We start from the raw sequence: 22230 nt of genomic DNA, 5'->3' as shown, positions 1-22230 counted from the left end.
TTAGCAAAGTTATATGTATTTTCTGGATGGGCTCCGTGTTACTTACCCATGAAAGGGGGTAAAGAGTTCTAGAGTTATAACTAAGTCATATGGAGCAGAGCATTTATGGCCAGGACTAGGGCCTTGGTGACCCCTCAGAGCTCAGTCACAGCCCTTTAGAACGTGGTTAAGAGAGAAGTGGGAGGTGATCACATGAGAGGTGTCCGCAGCCTTGTTCTGGGAATTGGATGAAAAACGAGAGTGAACTAGAATGTTCCCCGAGAGAGAGCAGCAAAGTCAAATGAGTTTTCCAAGATAAGGCAGATTGATCTGTCTCTGGGTGGGAGCAGAAGGGCAGGGCCAGAGGTGAAAGACTGGCAGAGATTTATTCTGTAATGATTAATGCAAGGAGGGGACGCTGCCTTCCAATTACATGCCATTCCGAAAGTGGCTCCAAGATAAAATGAAGACAAAGAAAGCAAATGCAGGAGGCGCAGCCCGATCGGGAAAGTCGGCTGCTTGTGGCTTCTGCCGAGATGAACGCGGGACTCCAGGTTCCTCTGCCGGTGCTGGCGGGGCTGTTGCTCTCCCTGTGCGCTGGGCCCTGGGCCGAGGGCGGGAAGGTGCTGGTGTTCCCCGCGGAGGGCAGCCACTGGCTCAGCATGAAGAAGGCCGTGCAGGCGCTCCAGGCCAGAGGCCACCAAATCGTGGTCCTTTCGCCAGAGGTGAATGTACATATCAAGGGAGAGGACTTTTTCACCCTGAAGACCTATGCTGTCCCATACACCCAGGATGAATTTGATCACCTCTTGTTAAGCCAGAGTCAAATGATTTTTGAAAGAGAACATTTTCTGAAGACATTTTGGAAATCTATGTCAATGATGAAAACTTTTAGTGAACTTATTTACAAGTCTTGTAAGGATCTGCTGTATAACAAGGACTTGATCAGGCAACTAAACGACAGTTCCTTTGATGTGGTTTTAACCGATCCTGTGTTCCCATGCGGGGCATTGCTGGCTGAGTACCTATCGATTCCTGCTGTGTATTTTTTGCGCATCATTCCATGTGAATTAGATGTTGAGGGCACGCAGTGCCCAAACCCTTACTCATATATTCCTAGGTTTTTAACACAAAATTCAGACCACATGACATTCCTGCAAAGGGTAAAGAACATGCTCTACCCTCTGGCCCTGATACACATTTGCCAATTTACTTATGGTCCTTATTCAAGCCTTGCTTCTGAAATTCTTCAAAGAGAGGTGTCGCTGGTGGATGTTCTCGGCTCTGCATCGGTGTGGCTGTTCAGAGCAGACTTCGTGTTCGACTACCCCAGGCCAGTCATGCCAAACATGGCCTTCATTGGGGGCATAAACTGTGCCAACAGGAAGCCATTATCTCAGGTCTGTATCAGTTCCAATCAGTGTTCCAGGGGGGACACATTTTCTTTAAACCTTACTTCCAGGTGATTGCTTATCTACCAATCTTTGTACAGATTTCTACTTTTTATTATCCTTCTAACAGTCTTTGATAAGTTGTTAAAGTGCCTCCAGTGGTGGAGTAAAGCTCTGCATTGGTCACCAAGCAAAATGAGAGGCACAAGTGAGGGTCAATGGCAGGACCGACAAGCAAGGGTGTCATTCGACCAAGATCGCCCCTTTTGTAAAGGCACTGTCTTCGTGGCTGTGCACTTTCCTCCAGTTGTGCAGCTGCAGAGAAATTGAACTGGGAACTGATCCAGCGGGTGTTTTGCTTGTGGGTGTTCATTAGGTGGATAGAGGGACTAGTGCATTGCATTTGTTGACATGATAGTTGTTAGCTGTCCTATCTCAGAAGGGACTAAGGTATGACCACAGGAGAGACACAAACACCCAAAGGAAGTAGAAGTTTCAAAGAGATTGAAAAACTAACTGCAAGGAAGACCATGCTGGGGAAGATGGGAGCTCTGTGATGGGAGAAAGAAATAATTGAGTCCAGTTATCTAGAGATGAGCTGCGCTGAGAAAACATTTTCTGACCAAGGGTCAGTGTCTGGTGTGTAATATGGGGACGTCCCAGGGATGGACTGCGTTATCACATCGCTCTTCTCCTTGGGATGCTGAAGTCATCGAAGGAGAGTGGAAGGGCTTAGGGAAGAGATAACACTGTGAGCCTGTAAACCCAGTCAAGGTGGGAACAGAGATGAAATCAGTCTGAAAGGTGACGAGCTCCTTAGAAGGGGCTGATCATAGCACCAAGCTGACCCAACCCCACTGTAAGCTTCCATGGTAGGAAATAGCGTCAGAGGCAGCTTTTAACCCTGAATATTTGGGTTTAATTGAAATAGGCCTTTTGGGAGCTGTTTTCTTTATCCACTGAGTTAGCCATCTTTTGTTGCCTATTTATGCTGTGTTCACTTAGTACTAACTGTTGTGACTGTAGATCTTTTATAGTTTTTGTACTTTTACTTCTGTATACCTCTTTGTATTAATGTGAATATTACTGCAAAGGACTCTAACATCACATTTCTTTTTGCCAAAGCCACAAGGAATCAATTCTAGTTGGTTTTATTTTTCCATTATGCGACACATTTATTCACTTGTAAAATATATATGTTCTATTAGACTTATAAACATTGATGAACAGGAAGTCATTTAAAGAGGAATTTTTGCTCTTTTAAGTTTTTCTATGTGAATATATTATGTAGAGTTAACTGCATTGGTTCAAATCCTCACTCCCATTTTTCTAACGGAATGACCAGAATGGGCAGGTGACCTAATCATTTTGGCCTCAATATTGTCAATATGAACACACAATGAATATTATTTATTATGATTATTTAAAAGGTGCCCAGCAGGACAAGATATGTCATCTGGAGGCCTTTAGATATGCTTATACCAGTTTTTTTGGTACATGAACTTCATTTATACTTGAATTCTCAAGTATTATACACTATAGGTGAACTGTATCATTTTCCACTAAACTCTTTTTCACTTTGAGATTTTGTCATACTTTATATTTTGGTTTGGTGTACTCTTATGTGTGACTCCTCCAGTTTATGGAAATTCTCTCTAAATAGGAAAGATCAAAGTTAGAGGCTTTTTACTCTGTTGATTTTTTAAATACAGAAATTTAAAAAAAATTTTTTAATTTCATTGTCCAACTTGTCTATTTTATCAGCTGTACTTTTGGTGTCATATTCAAGAAATCACTTGGCAAATTCAATGTCGTCAAACTTCATCCTCTGTTTTCTTCTTGTTTTATAGTTTTAGTTCTTATATTTAGGTCTTTCATCCACTTGGAGTTAATTTTTATAGATGGTGTCAGGTAAGACCCCAACTTCATTCTTCTGCATGTGGATATCTAGATTTCCCAGCACTATTTATTAAAAAGACTGTCTTTTTTCCGTTGAGCAAAGATCATTTGACCATTTAGATGAAGTCTCTCTCTCTCTACTTTTAATTTAAAAACAAAACCATATAAAAGTTTCCTTACTGATGGCTTTTGATGTAAGAACTCTGTCCATTACACAGTATGTATACTTTTATTCCTAACATTTAGTGTAGCACATTCTTTTCACATGTTTCCTTTTTCCCTTTTTTAAACAAGTGTTGTTCTTTGACGATAGGGGCATTCTCTGGTATTTTCTGCTTTCCTGTAATGCAGTATAGCATCTTCATCTCTGACTCTACCTCCTTCTTTCACATATAAAGACCCTTGTGATTACATCAAGCCACCCAGATACTCCAAGAGAATCCTTTTATCACAGGATCCTTTGTTCAGTCACATCTGCAGAGTCCCTGTCGCCACATAAAATAACATAGTCACAGGTTCCAGGGATTAGGATGTGGACATTTTCCTGCCTACCACACAAAGTAAACCTAAAACCAGATCTTACTGAACACTTGGAAGTTTTCCTCTTAAATTAACAAAATTTTTGTTCTCCCTTCTTTGGGAACATCTGGCACCTATAGATTTTTTTATTTTCCAGGCTCTGTTGCAAACCTTTCCTTAGAGACGACCAAGGGCACACACACCATTCCTAAAAGGGTTCTCACGGGGGTAAGAAAACCGTACTGAGAGAAAGCGAGTCTCTCAGATGTGCATATGTTGCCTCAAACAGTATTCCAAGCTTTCCAGTATTCCTGCCTTTTGTCAACTTTATCTGAAATGAGATACATCCTGAGCATGGCACTGGGGTAGTACAGGGTAGCCATCAGATTTGTATTAAAATTTTCAGTCATCATTTTTATTGCTTAAGTCAAGTGACCTGAAAACGGCCCTAAAGGATGCTATTAACCAACCCTGTAACCATGAGGGATTCACTTTATTCTGCCCAACTGTTGCAGGGAATGTGTTCTTTGTGACACTGACTTTCGTCCCGCGAAACTGATTTCAGACCTCTGACTTCCAGATCTTTAAGAGTACTGTTTTAGGTCACCAAGTTTGTGGGTAATTTATTAGAACAGCCATAGGAAACTAATACATCTACTTTGCTGGGTTTATCCGTTTTTAAAAGCCTATGCTTCACAGTCAGTTCAAATGGTCAGTTCCTACTATGTCACCAGCATTTATGAGGCACTAAAAACCATCATTAAGCCAGCCATAGTAACATATTCGTATCTTGTACTATTGTGTGATATAAACGGAAGAAAATGATTATTTTGGCAACGTTAACGAGAGAAAACTACCTGCCTCACATTTCAGACGAAATGGAAAGAGGACATTTTCTTAAGACATTTTTGAAATCTATGCTGGATATTTTGGAGGTGCTGTGGTGAATGTTCTGTTCTATCATTATAAAATAATCACCGTCTACCTCTGGATTGTATTTAATAAACAGCAAAGCGCATATTTACAACAGGTTTAAAGACAAACAGAGGTCCTATTCGTGTGGTCCCAAGAAGAAGCAGTAGGTGCCGCCATGAAATGTTTATGAAGTTTAGGTACAGTTGTCCTGAAAGCAGAGCTCACTTGCGATCTTCAAAACAACGCCCTGCTACGCCTCCGTGTGCTTTCAGTTACAGGTGGACTGGAATTAGTGTCAGGGCGCGACAACTGCTCCCTGCCATTTACTGTCAGGGACTTCAAGTCTCCGTCTTCTTGCACTTCCACCCGTTCTTGGCCATTCTCAGCAGTTCTCTTGGCGGTGATCTTTTTGCCATTAATGATTTTGGTGGAAGTCGACACGGATTTGAAATTGCGCCTCCCCCCACTGCCACGTGACGTGGACACAGATGACAGGCCCCCGTCCCTCAGAGACCCGAAGGAGGCCAACCCGGTATCAAAAGAGGGAAGAGCAACGCCAAACACCGGGGAGTCATCGAAGGTGGGGAAAAGGCGTGTAGCCCGTCTGCTTCTGCTTCGGCTTCTGTGGGAGCTTCACCGACCCCTCCAAACATTTGCATGTGGGTCTCCAAAGGGGTCAAACGAAAATGGGTCTCGGCCCCCAAAGAATTCCCTGCAGACGTCGGCGGGGTCGCGGCGGGTGAAGGCGTCCGCGGATGGGCCCTCGACGCCGCAGCCTGCAGCCGCCGCCTCGAGCCCACCCTGAGACCCGCCTTCCGGGCTCCTCCCACCCGGGGCTCCTCCCACCCGGGGCTCCACCCACCCGGCGCGGCCGTGATCTCCAAACAAGACTGGGAATGGAGTGAGGGCTGCCTTAGAAAATGATTCTCTTGTAGGAGGCTTTATGTCAGGCTTACCCTGGGCCCTGCTGCAGGGAAGAGCCAGGGGAGTGAGTTCAATCTGACCCAGAGGTCAAGGACGGTCCTATCATTTGTCAAGGGCAGTTTTCCAAAGTTTAGGCCCTGGAGACCCTTTTCCTTTTGTTTATGTGGGTTGTACCTATCAGTACTTACTCCGTTAGAAATTAGAACAATCAAAAATATTAACTAGGCAATTCCGTGACAATAAACCCATTTCACAGTGACTTCGGTTATATTTTTTATGGGAAAACATTTTTCAGAACCAAAAAATTTAGTCAAGAGTGACTTCACTTTGCATTTTTTTCTGGCTTAATAGAAGAGAGCTGGATTCTTATATCTGTGTCTGCTTTCAATCTGTTGCTATATCCTATGTCATGTCAAATACTGGGATACTTGTCTGTCAACTTAGGAGAGAATGAGAATGAAAAAGGCAAATATCACTATTACTGAAATAGTTTTGACCTTGCAAAATTCCCAGAAAAAAATTTTTGGGTATCCCCAGGGTTCCCTGGCCGATAGTTTGGGAACTACTGGTCTCATATATCAAAATGATTACAATTTGCAGGCCATATTCATAGTGCCAAGGGTCAACGGGGTACAGTGGTTATTTCCACTAAAACTGCTGTATCATGATCATTGTTTTTTTTTTGGCATTTGCTAATATCTGACATATATATATGGTGACAGAGACAGTATATTCTGTATATGTATCAAAGCAAATTATATAGTGTGATATGTAAGGCAACACCAGTAAAGGTCACTTAGTTCTAAGAGGAAGAAAGGGAAAGTGGACCCAAAAGAGTGCTGTAAATCCCCAGAACAAGCTGCTGACGTTACCCTGAGAGACTATCAGTCCTGGACTTGGCACTTCGTAAGCACACAATAAGCAGTAGTAGGGAGCTGATTGGTCGTAGAGTCTACTGTGCGCAAAGCAAAGTGGGAAAGTACCAAACCTACTTGGGGAGGGTTAAGTGACCCAATACGACTGGAGGCAAAGGGGCAGAGGCAAGGGTCAAGCAAGTGGAGGGGCTGGAGAGGGGGAATGGCCTTGGACAGGAGGGCTGGAGTCCAGTCCAGGGAGTTTGGAGAGACAGGTCCAGGAGTCTGAATTTCACTCAGGGCCCCAGGAAGCTGCTGACCAAGGTTTCAGGGGTGGTGGTGGGGTGGGTCCACACAGGGTCAGCTGATGCAGGGAATCAGAAGGATAGGGGCTGGGGGCGTTCAAGGCTGAGGTCTTGAAACAGGACCGTGGCAGCTGGGAAGGAGACAGTGGTAGAATGAGCCAGATTCAGCACTTGCTTGCTTGGACATGGGGCCTAGAGCAAAGGGAGAAGGGAAGTCACAAAGCACACAAAAGCGTTACTAAGTGCTCCCTGTCTGCAAATCCTTGGATAGCACATCGTCACCCTCCTTTTAAGGCAGAGCTATGACCCCAAACTGCCCAGGTGCACAGAAGCCTCACAAAGTTTTGCTTCTCTGCGTGACGCAGGAAGGTCATAAACTCATTATCGTGGTGACTGAGTGTTTACAGCCCGTTTACTCTGTGTGATCTGCAGATGAACTCTCATGACACTGAGGCTTCAGAAGACTTATCACCCTTGGTGTTTAACTGGACTGTGAATTTCAGGATTGCAGATAAGAGCACACCAGTGAGAATAAGCGTTGCTTCCTCTTTTCTGCTCACCCAGCATGTTGGTCCTGGAGAATGGACAGCTTGTGGGATGGGGTGGGGGAGCTTCAGAATGCAGGCGTGGGAGCATATGCACGTATGTGCAGTGTGTGGAAGCACATGCAAGACAGGAGGACTGAGGAGGAAGGATGGTGGCACAGGGAAAAGGGACTCCACATACACACTCTAAGTCCCAGAATGTTCCAGAATGAGACAGGCCCTGTGACCGTGCCCCCCAGGACATCAAATCTTTAAAGTTAGCAGTTTCTCCACAACCCTCCTAAAAGGTCCCCAATCACTGGGTGGCCAGTGATGTCCATGGTCAAAATATTGGGATCTGTGCTTTCATTCTAGGATTGTAGAGAATGGCAATGAATCCTAAAAGGGAAGTGAGATGCTCCATTTACTTCAACTGGGTAATGATGGTGGGGATCAGAGTTTTGCTTTTGACTTGTAGGTGGTTGTAAATTTTGTCCCTGGCGTCAGTGCTACTGTCTGGGCCTTGCTGGAGGCCATGGGGAGTTACAGTTAAGGGCCGGGTCTCTAATGTCTCTAGGCTCTGATACCCGGTGGGGATCTCAGCTCCACCGCCTAGTAAGTGCAGGCCTCTGGCAAATTTCTTTGTCTCTTGGTGTCTTCATTTGTAAAATGGGAATAATAGCATTTGCCATCACAGGGCGGTTTTAGGGGATTACAGAAGATATGTTGTGAAGCGCTTAGCACCGTCTTTGGCATAGAGTACATGCTTAGTAAATACATTTCCTCTTGTTTTGGCCCATTTTTCCCTTTGCTTCAACCCGTTTGGGAAATTCAGTCCTAAGAATTTCCCAAATGTTTTCTTTCCCCGGGTCTGTGTTACGAGTATAATTTAACTTACTTTTGCTTGCTCAGCTGTTTTACTTTCTTATTTACCAAGTGTTGTCTCCCTGTCTCTCAGAATGAACACAGCTCTGTCCTGGGAAAGGCCTTCTGAGCATGCGTACTCAGGTGGGCTTCCCCTCCCATCATTCTCTTCTCTGCAGCATTCATTTCATTCTTAGTAGATTTCACAGCTTCTAATGTGTTTATTAGTTTAAATTGTCAATCTGACTCTCAGTGATGGAGCGTGAATTCAGAGAAGGAAGGGACTCATCTGTGATGGCCTCTGGTGGAGCCTCCAGGCCCAGGGCTGTGCTGCACTCAATAAATATTTGCTGGCTGAATGAATGAAAAAAAAATGTTGCTCTGTTCGGGCAGAACCCTGAGTCCATTGAAGAGAAGGATGTTCTTAAAGGTTTCCATGGACCAAAGGTGGGCTTGCAATGGTATGTTCTTTTCTTTCTAAAAGGCATATTCAGGTTTCTATTTCATTTCTGAAGAGGAAGTCTACTTTGTCACTACATAGCCTTTTTTCTGCTTGGGCAACATTCTCTTGGTCCCTGGAAATAAAGAATTTAATGGATTCAAAGATGCTGGAGATGCTTTGCCTTCTGTTCATTCAAGAATGGGAGCTGAGGTTGTTTCATCTGAAAAATTCTTCCATCGGAATTATCCTTTTTGCCTATTAAGATATCCAGTGACGCTCTGCCCTCCTTATCTCTAAAAGAAAACTTCCTGTCATCTTTCGCTGACAGCTACAGCCACGTGACATGGTCAAACAGTGACTTAGTGCATCGATTAGTGCTTGCGCCGTGGAAGGAGAAGAGGGCTCACCTCTGGTGGTGAAAGGCTTGGGAAGCAGGGCACCATGGCAGCAGGATCCCAGGGTCCACGGCCGCTGGTCCTGGGCCTGCTGCTGTGTGCACTTGGCCCCATTGTGTCCCAGGGTGGGAAGCTATTGTTGGTTCCCATGGATGGCAGCCACTGGCTGAGCTTGCTTGGGGTCCTCCAGCAGCTGCAGGAGAGGGGACATGACACAGTCGTCATAGCGCCTGAGGCCTCCATGCACATTAAGGAAGGAGCGTTTTACACCTTGAAGACATACCCTGTGCCATACCAAAGGCAGGACCTGGAGGAGACTTTTACCACTCTTGGGCGTGACATTTTTGAGAACGAGCCTTTCCTGTGGCGTGTGGTCAAAACATACAAGAGAATCAAAAAGGACTCTGCTCTCCTCCTGTCCGCCTGCTCCCATTTACTGCACAACAATTAACTGATGGCCTCCCTGGTGGAAAGCCGCTTCGATGTCGTGCTTACAGACCCTTTCCTTCCTTGTGGGCCCATTGTCGCCCAGTCCTTGGCTCTGCCTGCTGTGTTCTTCTCAAATGCCCTGCCGTGCAGCCTGGATTTTCAGGGTGCCCAGTGTCCCAACCCTCCATCCTATGTGCCCAGGGCTCTGTCCCTGAACTCAGATCGCATGACCTTCCTGCAGAGGGTGAAGAACATGCTCATCGCCTTCTCAGAGAACTTTCTGTGCAATGTGGCTTATTTCCCATATGAACCGCTTGCCTCAGAAGTCCTTCAGCGAGATGTGACTGTCCAGGACCTTATGAGCTCTTCATCTATCTGGATTCTCAGAGGTGACTTTGTGAAGGATTACCCCAGGCCCGTGATGCCCAATATGATTTTTGTTGGTGGGATCAACTGCAACAGCCATAATCCACTCTCTCGGGTGTGTATGTAAGTGGGAACTTTACAAGTCTATATTCTTGCAAGTATTTTGGAGAGATGAACTTGCCACAGATAAATGCTGAAAGAGCACGCTGAGACACTCTCAAGTGTTCTCTTTTGTTAGTTTCTATCTTGCAAGTCTCCTGGGTCTGATTTGTAATTTATATCTGTCTATCACATCATCTTCTGGGTTATTTCTTTGTACGGGACACATTGAGACAGTATCGTTTGGGCATTTATTTTGTGTGCTCCAGGAGATAGTAATCAGTTAAATGCCACAAGGGTTAAATGCTATAAGCACAGAGCGTTGGGTCCTGGGTTCCTTGCAGAAAACAAATATGTGCTGCTTGCACCTTGCCCTGGGTTGGGTCAGGCATGTGAGATTTCCAGATTTTGAAATAATCCTTTATTTATAGACATTTATAGATTCTGGCAGGGATATTTGCCTTTATGGTCGAGGTTTAAGCTCCAGTTTTTAGATATTCTGATAGGAAGCTTGATCCTGCAGTATCTTCTGTTCTAATAATGAAATAACTTGACAGTCAAGTACTGACAGTGGGCATGAGTCACACTCAATACAATGGTTATATGTTAATTTATTTCCCTATGGAATTTAAAGTGTGCAAAAAGTAGCATTCACATCTTCTTCCAAATCTCAACACAGGTTATAGAGAATAGCAGAAGCGGCTCCTTCGGATGAGGAGTTTGGAAAGATTCTCTGTAGAGGTGACGTTTCAGTGGGCATTCATTTGTTTATCCTTCAACTATTGCTTGAGGATCTGCTGGCAGCCCCTGCGCTTTCCAGATGCCAGCCTGATTCCTAATAAGGATCTATCATCACCCTGGAAGAACGTTGAATCTTCTTCCCAGGGTGTCTCCAGTGTGATACGTATTTTAAGTGATCATGAAAATGTCATGGCAAGGAGAAACTTTGGGTGACAGGAAGTATACCAAGTGAGAAATCAGGCACTGGGTGGATGCCTCCACTAGACTGCTGCATGACCAGACCCTGACTGTGGGACTCTGAGTCCTCCCGTTACATAGAGATCTGGTGGCCCCTGCAGATTTCGTGGCACTAAGATTCTGACCCCAGTGGCCTATTGGACAAATGTGTGGCTGAGGTTGTCTGCTTAAGAAAGAAGGAGGTGTCGTTGATTTTCTGAAGGCAAAATGAGAAAACCTAATGTTATAGAATACCTTTAATGATTCTTGTTAAGATAGAGGAAAAGGAAGAGGTGAAGGATTACCCAACCAACAGGCACATCTCAGATCAAAGGGAAAAGGCTAGTCAGCATGTCCAAGCTGGAGAGGTATTAAGGACAAATATTTCTGGCATCATTATGGAGGACCCGAAAGAAAACAATTGTGTTTCACTTCCACTTTGAAATGTGAATATTTGGAGATGGGCGTGCCTCCTGGAAATTCTATTCAACATAGAAGGGCTTGTCTGTAAGTCTGCAGGAACATCTCCAGTTACACTGGCCTTCTGTCTATTCCCGGGACATTCCCGAGTCTTCCCCAGTTCAGGACCCTTGAGCATGTTGTTCCCTCTTTCTGGGATGCTGTTGCCTGAATTTGTTAGGTGTCTGTCTTCTTATTTTTTAGGTCAGCTGTAATGTCACTTCTTCAGGGAGCACTTCTCTCTGAGACGGCATCCCGTGCTATTTCCTTGGTAACACACTGAATACTGCCGTCATTTCATTGTCATAATTGCTTATTGACCATGTCCTCCATAAACACAGGGGCAGGTACTGCTTGTGCTGGGCATTGAATCCTTACTGGTTTCATATATTTGGTGTCCTGTAAATGCCAGCATCTAAGGCATAAATTCAGCATTTGTTAAATGAATAAAGGAAAATAGTAGTCGTTAGGTAGGTAGCAATCCTCAAGAGTTCTTTATACTCCTACAGTTATAGACAGATATATGTATATGCACAGAATTTTGGCTGCTTGTTTTAGAAAAGCAGTAATAATGTATCCGTAGTGCTCACATATCAGAATGTCATAAATATTGCTCCAGTTCTACAAATTAACTTTTTTAACTGCTCCATACTATTTCATGATATTTGTGTTCCACAAGTTATTGTGTTTGCCATCAACTCTAGTTCCTGAGGAGGAACAGTGAAATTTGTACCCAGGGTTTTCTGTTGTGTCTTCAGATATTACCCTAACAAGGATAAAATATTCTATAATTTTCTTCATGTTCTATCCCTTTCTTATAAAATTTTCTCAAGTGTTTTATTGTTTGTTTTTTGGGGGTCACTCTTATGAATGTGATAGTTTTTCCATTTCTCTCTCCAGCAGGCTATACACTCATGATCCAACCATCTGTCCAAAATACTGATTTTCATCATTTCAAAAAGCTAGCATGCCATCTTTGTTCCATAAACAAAATTTGTTTTTTTTTCTCTTCTGAAGTCCATACCAAATATTGGTTTTAGTGAATCCATTAGAATCTGTAAAAAACAGTTGAATAATGTTGGCAACTGTGAGAATTCCTGTTTTGCTCCTAATTTTAATGGAAATAGATTTTCATTTTATCCTTCTGCATTATGGTTGTCATTGATTTTTTGGCAAATAGTCTATTTACTTAAATTAGTTCCTTCACTTTAGGATGTTTAATGGAGGCGGCTGCAGCACTATCAACTATCTTTCTTGATAATCACAATTTTTTGGTATCATTTATCGATACATTTCTCCCCCTGTATTTGTCTAAGCAGTGAAGTGTGTGGGCCCCATGCTGGATGATGTCCTGTGCGGCGCAAGCAAGCTGAGGCGTGAGGGTGTCTTTGTAAATTGTACCCGACAGTAGCCCTCTTGGTCCTACTTAATGTTTAGTGTGAAATGCCATTTTTTCATAATAACATCATGATTCCTGTGCTGTCATTTTTTTGTTTACATTTTTCTCTAGTACCTCTTCAGTCCTCCTCTGTCTTCAAGCTTTTTGCCTTCTTTTTAAACATCACCAAGCTGATATTTTTAACCTGGCCAGGCAGATTCCTTTAACAGGTGATTTTTTTCCTGTTTGCACTTAATTTATTATCTGATTGTAACTCTTTCAGTTTATTTTTATTTTGCATTATCATTTTCCCTTTTCCTGATTTTTGCTGGTTTGCCAAGTTCCTGTTTATTTTCTTTTTTCCTTTTTTGTTAATGAAAGAATGCTAGTCTACACTTCTGTGCCTCTAGTGGAGATTGTCCCATTCCTGACATTCTTGGTAAAGTCTTTATTTGATAAGCTCTTTAAAGACAGTCCATAGTGAGAGCAGAGCCTGGGCATGTCTTCTGGATGCCTGAAAGACAGAAGTGAGCAGAACAGCTTTGAGAGCAAAGGAACAAGGTTTGGAATTCCCAGATGGCATTCCCTGCCCAGGGGGAGACCATCTCTGTTGACAAGTAGAGACTTGGAGATGACATCCACACACCCATGTGGCATCTGAGGAAAAGAGTCAAGCAGATCAATGGCAACAGAGGCTTGATGACGAGGAGAAAGACTGTGACCACTAAGCTTGCAATCTTGCAGGGGGCTCTGAGCGCATTATATGATAATGCAACATGCTCCCAACATGCCAAGGGCCTACGAGAAGGATTCTTGAAAGACAAAAGACTTTTAGAAAGGGATAATGTAACGCAAGTCTGGAACTAAAAATACTAAACTCTCAGCAAAAATTAGGACCCACGTGAAAAGCCCCACTGGAGAGGGTGATTGCATTCACATCCAGAGGTGGCCTTTGTTTTTCTGGATGGATATAGGAGGTGGGGATCAAGGGTTATTTTCAGTTAGCAGGTTGCCTCACTCTTTGGCCATTCCAGAGTCAGTGAAGTCAGGGCAAGGCTTAGGGGACGCTTTACCAAGTACGGGGCGGACCTTGCCATTACCGAGTCCTGAAGAGCTGGTGCAGGGTAGGCTTCGGCCGTGATAACACAGTCTCTGCAGCTGGCCCCTTGGTGATCTGTAGGTGAACTTCCTCTCATGTCACTTAAACTTTAGCCAAGTCTTGCTATTAAACTTTAGCTCCTTCTGGGTCCTGTTTTGTGTTAACCACACCCTGTGGGTGGCTGAGTGCATGTGTGTAAGGCTGTTCAAGGAGGGCAATTAAGAGTTGGCCCTTTCGAGACAAGGTTAAAGTAGGAGTGGGTTTCATGGAGAGAAGGTGCAGGGAAATTAGGAAAGCTCAGGAGAAAGAGCTTAAGGATGCTTGGATAGGAGCTGTCTCTCCCCAAGAAGGAAGGATGTGTACAGATCCTAGGAAAGACCTCGGGAAAACCACCCTCAGGATATTCTTGCTGCAGACCAGAAAGGCAGCATAGTCGGGGTGGGGGTGACGCCGGCCTCCCTGACCTTTCAGATGAGCCCAGTGGGAAAGGCCAAGACTCTGCCGCTAGGAGCCAGAGGCCTCGAGGACAGCCTCGTGCTGGTGGGGACGGATAGACAGTGGGCTCCCCAGCATTTGGGCTTTACTGGTCTCGCTCAGGATCAAGCTTGTCAGAAATCTCTTAAAACCGTGTGTGCTGAGCCCTGTTGAAAGACTCCCACGTCTCACATCCCGGGCCCCAGGTGTTCTGATTTGCTCAGGACTCTTCAGGTTTTAACCCCAAGAGTCCCATATCCCGGGAAGCCCCTCAGTTCTGGGCAAAGCCTACCATGTTATGTCATCTCGAATGCCCTTGGCATTCTTTGGAAGCACGTAAAACCATTTGTGAGACTCCTGGGTAGTTAATTAGATCACCACAAACCCACGGTTGGGGGAACATTGCCATACTTACACTCTGCTCTAGTTCCTCTACGTGGCATTGCCCCTGTGAGCCTGCAGGTGTGTGTTTCCTGAAGACCAAAGTACCCTGGAGTTGTCCTTGAGGGTTGGGTGCAGATTAGGCTGAGCTAAGTCCATTGCCCAGGGTGGAATCAAGGAGCTTCTTGGCTCTCTTCCTGGGGACACACGAAGCACTCTTATCTTCAGGTTCCCCGGCTTCAGCGCTGTAGGTAATGCTGCTGACCTTCCGATTGAATTACCCTTTGGTTGCATCCTTTCAGAGCTTTTGACATCTACCTTTAAAGTGGATTCCTTCTTATTTTAGGGATGAGCCCTTGATAGGCTGTAATCTGTAATCTGTATTTCCCAGCTGGGATTCCTGCCATCTGTTTCTCAGCATTGTACAGATACTGTCCAAAATCCCATCCTCTCACTTCACCCAAGGGAACCACAGATTGTTCATTTTCCAGTAGCTGTACGATTCATTATTAACTAGAAAATCACTCACAGTTTGTACTTAAATACACCTAAACTCATTTGATTAAAAAAAAACTCCTCCTTGTTAAGAAACATGAGCTTTATCAGCAGTGGGAAGGACTTGGAATCAACCCAGCCCCAGTTTTCTACGAGGCTGCCTTTAATGCAGTAAGGCAACAAGCTGGTGTAATCTGTGGTGGGCTTGTCGTGCAGCCCTGTCTCTGTTCTTCATTCCTTATTCCCTGGGTCATCTGGCCCAGAAGTTTCTGTAGAAACAAGTCCCATTGCTTTGTCTTGAGCTTCCTCCTTAAGTAGCCAAGGATACAATGCCCATAGGCACTCAGCCTCATAGCTCGATCTTCCTTGGATGACAGTTGTGGACATATTGCTAGAAGGAATCTGCTTCTGGGGCAGGACATGAACAACCTGTGGGTTCATACAAGGAGTGGGTTGGGACTCAGTGCCTTCTAGCCTTCCCAGCAGGGGCTTTGGAAGTCAAGGTTTACTATGTACTTGTCTCTCTCTGAACTGCACAGAAGGGGCTCAGATCATTGACACACACTTGGCAAGAGTTTCTGCCCCCCATTTCATATCTTTCATACCTAGGAAGGAATAATTTGCTTTTTACAGTACATTATGGAACCAGCAAAGAAAGATTCAAATATATTTCTGTATTTTCTTCTTGCTAAGGCAAGAAAGCTGACTTATGTACTTTAGAGAGCTCTTCTCCAGGAAAGGTGGAAAAATACAACGTTGGGTGGTTTAATTTCAGCCCTGGGTTGATGTGAATGTCCTCTTTGATCATCCAAGTGGACTGGCTGTCCAAGAAGACTCTACTTCCTGCTGCAAGGAAGCAGTTGTCAAAGGTCATCTTTACTATTTGAGGTTTTCCCTTAATCATGAGCCTAAGCCTTAACACTGTAACTTGGTGCTTTGACTGCATTCATTGTGTCAACACAAAAGGAATATTCCAGAAGCTTTGAAAAGTAATACAGATCTTTGCTGTAGATTTTCTTAAGGTTCAGTGCAGGAGGTTTAGAGTCCACAGAAAAGTGTTCTGAAATCCTCTTTGGACCGCTTCCCTCTCCCCCGATGGTTCCTTCGGTGGCAGCTGCTCATAGGTGCTCTCCTGTCGCACGCTGTTCACTGCCCTCCCTCCATCCCTCCTCACGGCCTTCTGCTTTCTCTTTTGTCCTTCATCCCCAAAGCTGCTTTTTCCTTTCCCAGCCACCTCAACCCTGGGGAAGCAGACGTGGTCTTATCTCTGATGGCTTTCCTTTCGGAGAATCAGGACATTACCTGGTTTCTGTGTCTCAAAGACCCCAAGAGCCAGCCCTGTGAGTGAGAAGCCTTTCTCCTTTGGAAGGGGGGGAGGAAGGGAGAAACTGTGGCACACACCAGTGCTTTGTGTCTCTATCACACACACACACTTAGCCCTATAATCATACTCTTTAGAGGAAGATACCTGATTCAGAGCTTAGTGTATGCAGTCACCAAAGAATATGAGAAAAAATTAACTGGAAATTTATCTTTTGGTCCTAGGAATTTGAAGCCTATATTAACGCTTCTGGAGAACATGGGATTGTGATTTTCTCTTTGGGCTCAATGATCTCAGAGATTCCCGAGAAGAAAGCCATGGAAATTGCTGATGGTTTGGGCAAAATACCTCAGACCGTAAGGAGATTCCCTTATATCTACCTTCACAAGAGTTCTAAGCCCAGACTCCCAGTTTCTAATTAATTCTATTAGTTAGACTTTTGATTTGGTTTCCCTGCCATTCCCAGTTATTAATCCAAAGTTCTTCTTTTTGATATTTCACTCTCAAACGCACTCTTAAACCACGGTCCACTTCACTCAGAGGAGGTTTGGAGCCCACAGAACGTGTTCTGAAATCCTCCTCGGACAGCTTTCCTCTCCCCCAAGCATCCCCATTTTCTCTAAGAGACTCAGGTGTATCAAGGAGAACTTACTTTAAAAAGACTATGAATCGGATAGTGTTTCTTGATATTGTGTAGGAGGAGTTCTCCAAAGGGCTGTGTGTTAGGACACTGAATTCATTTTTTATAGTTCTGCTTTTAGAGTTCTATACCCACCCATCTTATTAAGTAATCTTTCCCTTGAAGTGCAGAAAAGTGCAACATCATGAATATACAGCTTGAGGAATTTTCACAAATTTAAAGAACGTTACCTGTCCACAAAGCTTCTTAGTCAGCACACTTCCCACCCCTTCCAAGGTTATATTCATTCAGAGGACTCCATTTTCTAGATACTATAGCAGATTTAAGAAAATCATACTATGCTCTTTAAGTTCTGTTCTTCTCTCTGCAAGGTCCTGTGGCGGTATACTGGACCACGGCCATCGAATCTTGCAAATAATACAATTCTTGTCAAGTGGTTGCCCCAAAATGATCTACTTGGTAAGTGGGGAGGATATGAGGTGTAGGTCAAAGCAAGGTTAAATTAAGAAAGCAGTATAGGCATGGCTGTTCTAAAGGATTGCTTTGCTAGAAGATATTATGGCCTGCGTATCCCACATTACTTTCTACCTAGTGGGCACCTCAACCCACATTTTCTTCTGCAAACTTCTGCAGGGGCCACATTTGTACAGCACTGAGACCTGAGAGATCTTTCAGGACCTAGATGAGTTCAGTTGTGAAGCTCAGTGACTTAACCACTGGCTCCCCGCTCTGTTTGATTCCCAGGTCACCCGAAGACGCGGGCCTTTATCACGCACTCCGGCTCCCACGGCATATACGAAGGGATATGCAACGGTGTCCCCATGGTGATGCTGCCCTTGTTTGCCGACCAGATGGACAACGCAAAGCGCATGGAGACCCGGGGGGCTGGGGTGACCTTGAATGTCCTGGAAATGACGTCTGAAGATTTAACAAATGCCCTGAAAACTGTCATCAATGACAAAAGGTAAGAGAGAATATGCAGAGGAATACTCTCTATATTTTGGCCATGGAATTCACAATAAATATTCAACTGCAAAAGTAAATATGTAAAAATATAATTTACAAGTAAGATGATTTGGGGTTAGTAGTCATTTTATAAAAGGATGCTATAATTCTGACAGAATGTATCACAGAAATGATTTTAAATATTAATCTCCTTGGTGGATTTAAAAGTTCTATTTCTAACAAAACAGTGTCACCGTAATAGATATCTGATTAAATTCCCGCAAAGAGAAAACTGTCCCAGTACAAGAGGCACCGTGTCCACAAGATAAACACAAACCAGGTGCTTAGAAGTACGGCTTTTCCCATCACTGAAACCTGTAAGAAACTTCGTCCATGGCGATTTATAAATGAGCGGGTGGATCATGTGGTATTACAAAGGTTTATAATAAAAGTAAAGACAAGTTTGTTCAAATGACGCTCTGAAAATGATTTAAAAGGTAAAGCCATCAGATCAAAGGGTCTCCATGAAATGTGTTGTGTTACTGCCAAACTCACTAGTAACAGGCTGATCAAAATCTTATGGGAAGAAGTGGTGGCTGGGGTAGACTTCATCCAACAGTAATGTGTTTGAATGTGTGTGTGTGTGTGTTGGGGAGAGTGTCAGCAGCCTTCACCTGTAGTTGCTTCATTTTGTAAGACACTTCAGGACAGATGTGAAGACACGAGTGTGTTCAGATGTGAGGAGACACTACATGTTGGGGGCACACCGAGCCTGGACAAGGGAAGATGGGAAGAAAGGGTGGTGCTCACGTGGGTGTGGTGTCAATGCATAAAAAAGAAAAGTCCACATAAGTCGGGGTAAAGGGCTGGTAACCATCTGCCCAGCGCTGAGTGTGAGGTTCTTATCCCCTCAGTCCAGCTGGCCTCTTCTGGCGGCGCAGCTTGTAAGCGTCAGGCTCCGTGGCTCACATTGAAGATGATTCAAACTTGTCTTCTCTCCACGTGCTGATGAAACTTGAGGTTTCTTGAGGTTTACGTTAGTAGTATAATTTTGATCTTTTGATTGGTGGTATAGACAACTGCTTGTAACCCAAAAATGACTTGGTAGAAGTTCTGTACTGCATTACTATCTTTTAAAGACATGAACCAATCAGTTATCAACTAACTTCACCTATTCGTTTGTGAGCCAGCCCTGTCTAATTGTGAATCTCCATGTTCCCAACACTCTAAGCTGGGATTATACCTATAGAAAATAGAGAGAAATAGTGGATAAATTTCAACATCAGATTATGCAAGCAGGCCATAGCAGGTGCTCAATAATATTGAATGAATGAGTGAAAGTTCCAAGAAAATCTTGTTTAAGAGATTTATATAAAAGGAAGATGTTTAACAGGATTTATGGCCAAATATTAGTATTTCATTATAATAACATATCCAAGTAAGATGACGGACATGTTTAAGGACAGCAATGATGAGAATTATTCCTGTATAAAAATGTCTTATTTTCTCTTTCTTTGTCTTTTTCTTTCTGTTTTCCTTCTCCTCTTTCTGCTCTGGCGTCCATACTAACGGGTGGAAGCATCTAACCCCTGTTGGATTTGGAGATTCTGGTATAGCTATCAGCACTGTCCAAAAACAACAACGACCCGGAAATCATTTTGCATGACAGACTGCATAGACACAGCTTCAGGCTAAACGCCACACGAGGATAGTCTGAGGTTTCTACAACTGAATGGAAAGTGTACAGCACCTTGGAGATGGCACTTAAAAATGGCTTTTACGTTGACTAAATGTGACTGTTTCCAACTACCAGCAGGAAACCAGTCATAATTTCTGCCATGACCTTTTCCTTTATTTATTTATCTTATTATAAAGAATGCAAAGTCTAATTTACTACAAAAATATCACTAAAAAGAAAAGAAGAAAGTAGGAAGCAAGTTTCAAATAATTTAATATTCTAATATTGGATTCCAGTTTTCTACTTTCTTTTGGTTTTGTTTTTAGCGATAAAGAATATTGTGTGTGTGTGTGTGTGTGTGTGTGTGTGTGTGTGTGTGTGTGTGTTTGAGGGGTTGGGTGTTCTTTCCTGACTGTAATAGAAATACATTTCCTCTATCAAGTTTGTAAAATCTGGTTGCATTCTTAACTGGAAGCAGGCATATAGGGTGGGCGGTTCACTACCGTGGGTGTTCCGCACATTCACATACTGTCTTGCTGTTTAGCTATAAGAAGAGCATCATGAACCTCTCCAGCCTTCACAAGGACCGCCCCATGGAGCCGCTGGACCTGGCTGTGTTCTGGGTGGAGTTCGTGATGAGGCACAAGGGGGCGCCGCACCTGCGCCCCGCGGCCCACGACCTCACCTGGTACCAGTACCACTCTTTGGACGTGATGGGCTTCCTTCTGGCCATTGTGCTGGCAGTTGTCTTCATCACGTACAAATGCTGTGCTTTCGGCTGCCGCAAGTGCTTTGGGAAGAAAGCGCAGGTTAAGAAACCTCACAAATCTAAGGCACACTGAGAAGTGGGTGCGAAATGGGGTGACCCAAACTTGCAAAGAGAGCCAGTGTTCAATTCATGTGATTATGAAAGAAATACTCAGCCATAAACTAGGTACCCCAGAGTGTATTTTAAAATAAAACGTTTGAATTGGCAGTCACACCTGAAGGTAGAGATATGTGAATATGAGTTCGGCTCCATTGGGGATCTCTGATCTGGACTACACCTGTCATCTTTCAAATGACTTGCTGGGAGAGAGGGTTGGACAGGCCTCCTTCACTCTCCACTACTTTTCTTTCTCAGAAATGGGGACTGGTTTGGGAGCCCAGGTCTCAGAGATGGTCCCTCCGCTGCTGCTGAAACCACAGTTCTAATATCGTCATCTGACTTCTGTAGATGGTTGTGATCAATTCCTTCACCAATAATGGCAGCTTAATTTATGTTCATGCTTCACAGATGTCACTTGGTGTATTTAAAAAAGGAAATGTTTATTCTTGTAGGGCATAGTACTTGAAATAAAGCAATGACATAATTCCTTTATTTCAATAAATGAAATAAATGAAAGAGTCTTTCAAGAACGTGTGTAATGTCTGACTTTTGGGGGAGAAGAATGGTGCACAAAATTGATGGGTGGCATCCTCGAAAGGAGAATCATTGCTTGTGCCAAATGGATCTAAATTTGCTAAAAGCTTGTGCCAAATGGATCTGAATTTGTTAAGTAGTGTCGGGCAAGTTTATTTTCTCTGGTATTTTCCACAATGAATGACATATGAATTCTTAAAAATTATATTTCTAAGGTGTTCTTATCTTCATTGTTGTTGCATTTATTTGTTGTTAAATTATGTGTTCTAATTATATAGGTAGTGCATGATTATGACAGAAAATTTGAAAAATATAGAGGTGCACACATACACACACCAGAAAATAAAACTCTCCGGTAGTCACGTTTCCCCAAACTACTGAACAGTTACCACTTTGGCAAATCCATATACATATAAAGCATTGCAACTACAGCAAACACATCCAGTGCCTTTTCCTTTCCTTCTAACATTCCTTTTTCACTTTATCAGGAGTGTTCTCCCTAGGTTTTTGTATAACGTGTTTTTAGTGGCCAAGAAGTATCTGTCTACTGCATGGATACAGTAGGATTTATTTAATTCCTACTTCTGGGTGGATAGCACTGAATAGCCTAGCTAGGTCTTAGCACATATTCATAAAGACATCCATGGGAAAGGCCTTTGTAACACAATCCAATAGCTCCCAGGTGGCATGAATTTCCCTGCAACTTGCAGGTAGACAAAGGGCAGGCTCGGAGGGGCTCTAAAAGCCAGAGCCCGCAGGAGAGAAATGCAGGTGCAGTGGCGGAGACGGGCCCTTGGGTGTGAGGGGATCTGAGTGCGGCACCACAGCGCTGCTTCCCTGGGCAAATGGTTTGAGATATTCCCAGACTGCGTGCAGAGAGGTTCTACACTGTGAGAGAGCCAAGTCCCTGCACCCTCCTCAGTATAAATATCTTGAAAAAACATCAGTTTGATAGGTGAAAAGTGGGATCTTCTTGTAAATTTTCTTCTCCTCCCCCTCCCCTCCCCCTCCTTTTTCTTCTTCCTATTGGAGATTGTATCTTTCCTTCAAACTGACGAGCCACTTGTCTTTTTTGCTTGGAGAGTCCCCTTCGCCT

General features: G+C 43.8%; 1 protein-coding gene across 2 annotated transcripts in view; it reads left to right on the top strand.

Annotated features, from left to right (window-relative positions):
- Window positions 1-21353, top strand: part of LOC118925555 (UDP-glucuronosyltransferase 1-6) — a 28806-nt gene extending 7453 nt beyond the window's left edge. Inside the window, exons 1-5 of one of the 2 annotated variants that reach the window (XM_036881400.2) lie at window positions 9298-9921; window positions 16694-16825; window positions 17481-17568; window positions 17854-18073; window positions 20277-21353. In XM_036881400.2, coding sequence (XP_036737295.2) covers window positions 9466-9921; window positions 16694-16825; window positions 17481-17568; window positions 17854-18073; window positions 20277-20574 — 1194 coding nt within the window. In that variant the 5' untranslated portion in view covers window positions 9298-9465 and the 3' untranslated portion in view covers window positions 20575-21353. Of the gene's footprint in view, window positions 1-9297; window positions 9922-16693; window positions 16826-17480; window positions 17569-17853; window positions 18074-20276 lie in introns of those variants that run through there. The other variant, XM_057503410.1, reaches the window with a different exon arrangement.
- The last annotated feature ends 877 nt before the right edge of the window (window positions 21354-22230 follow it).

This window comes from Manis pentadactyla, chromosome 6 (assembly GCF_030020395.1).
Source record: "Manis pentadactyla isolate mManPen7 chromosome 6, mManPen7.hap1, whole genome shotgun sequence".
Taxonomy (NCBI): domain Eukaryota; kingdom Metazoa; phylum Chordata; class Mammalia; order Pholidota; family Manidae; genus Manis; species Manis pentadactyla.
Note: the sequence above shows the minus strand (reverse complement) of the source record. Positions and strands in the feature narration are given on the sequence as shown.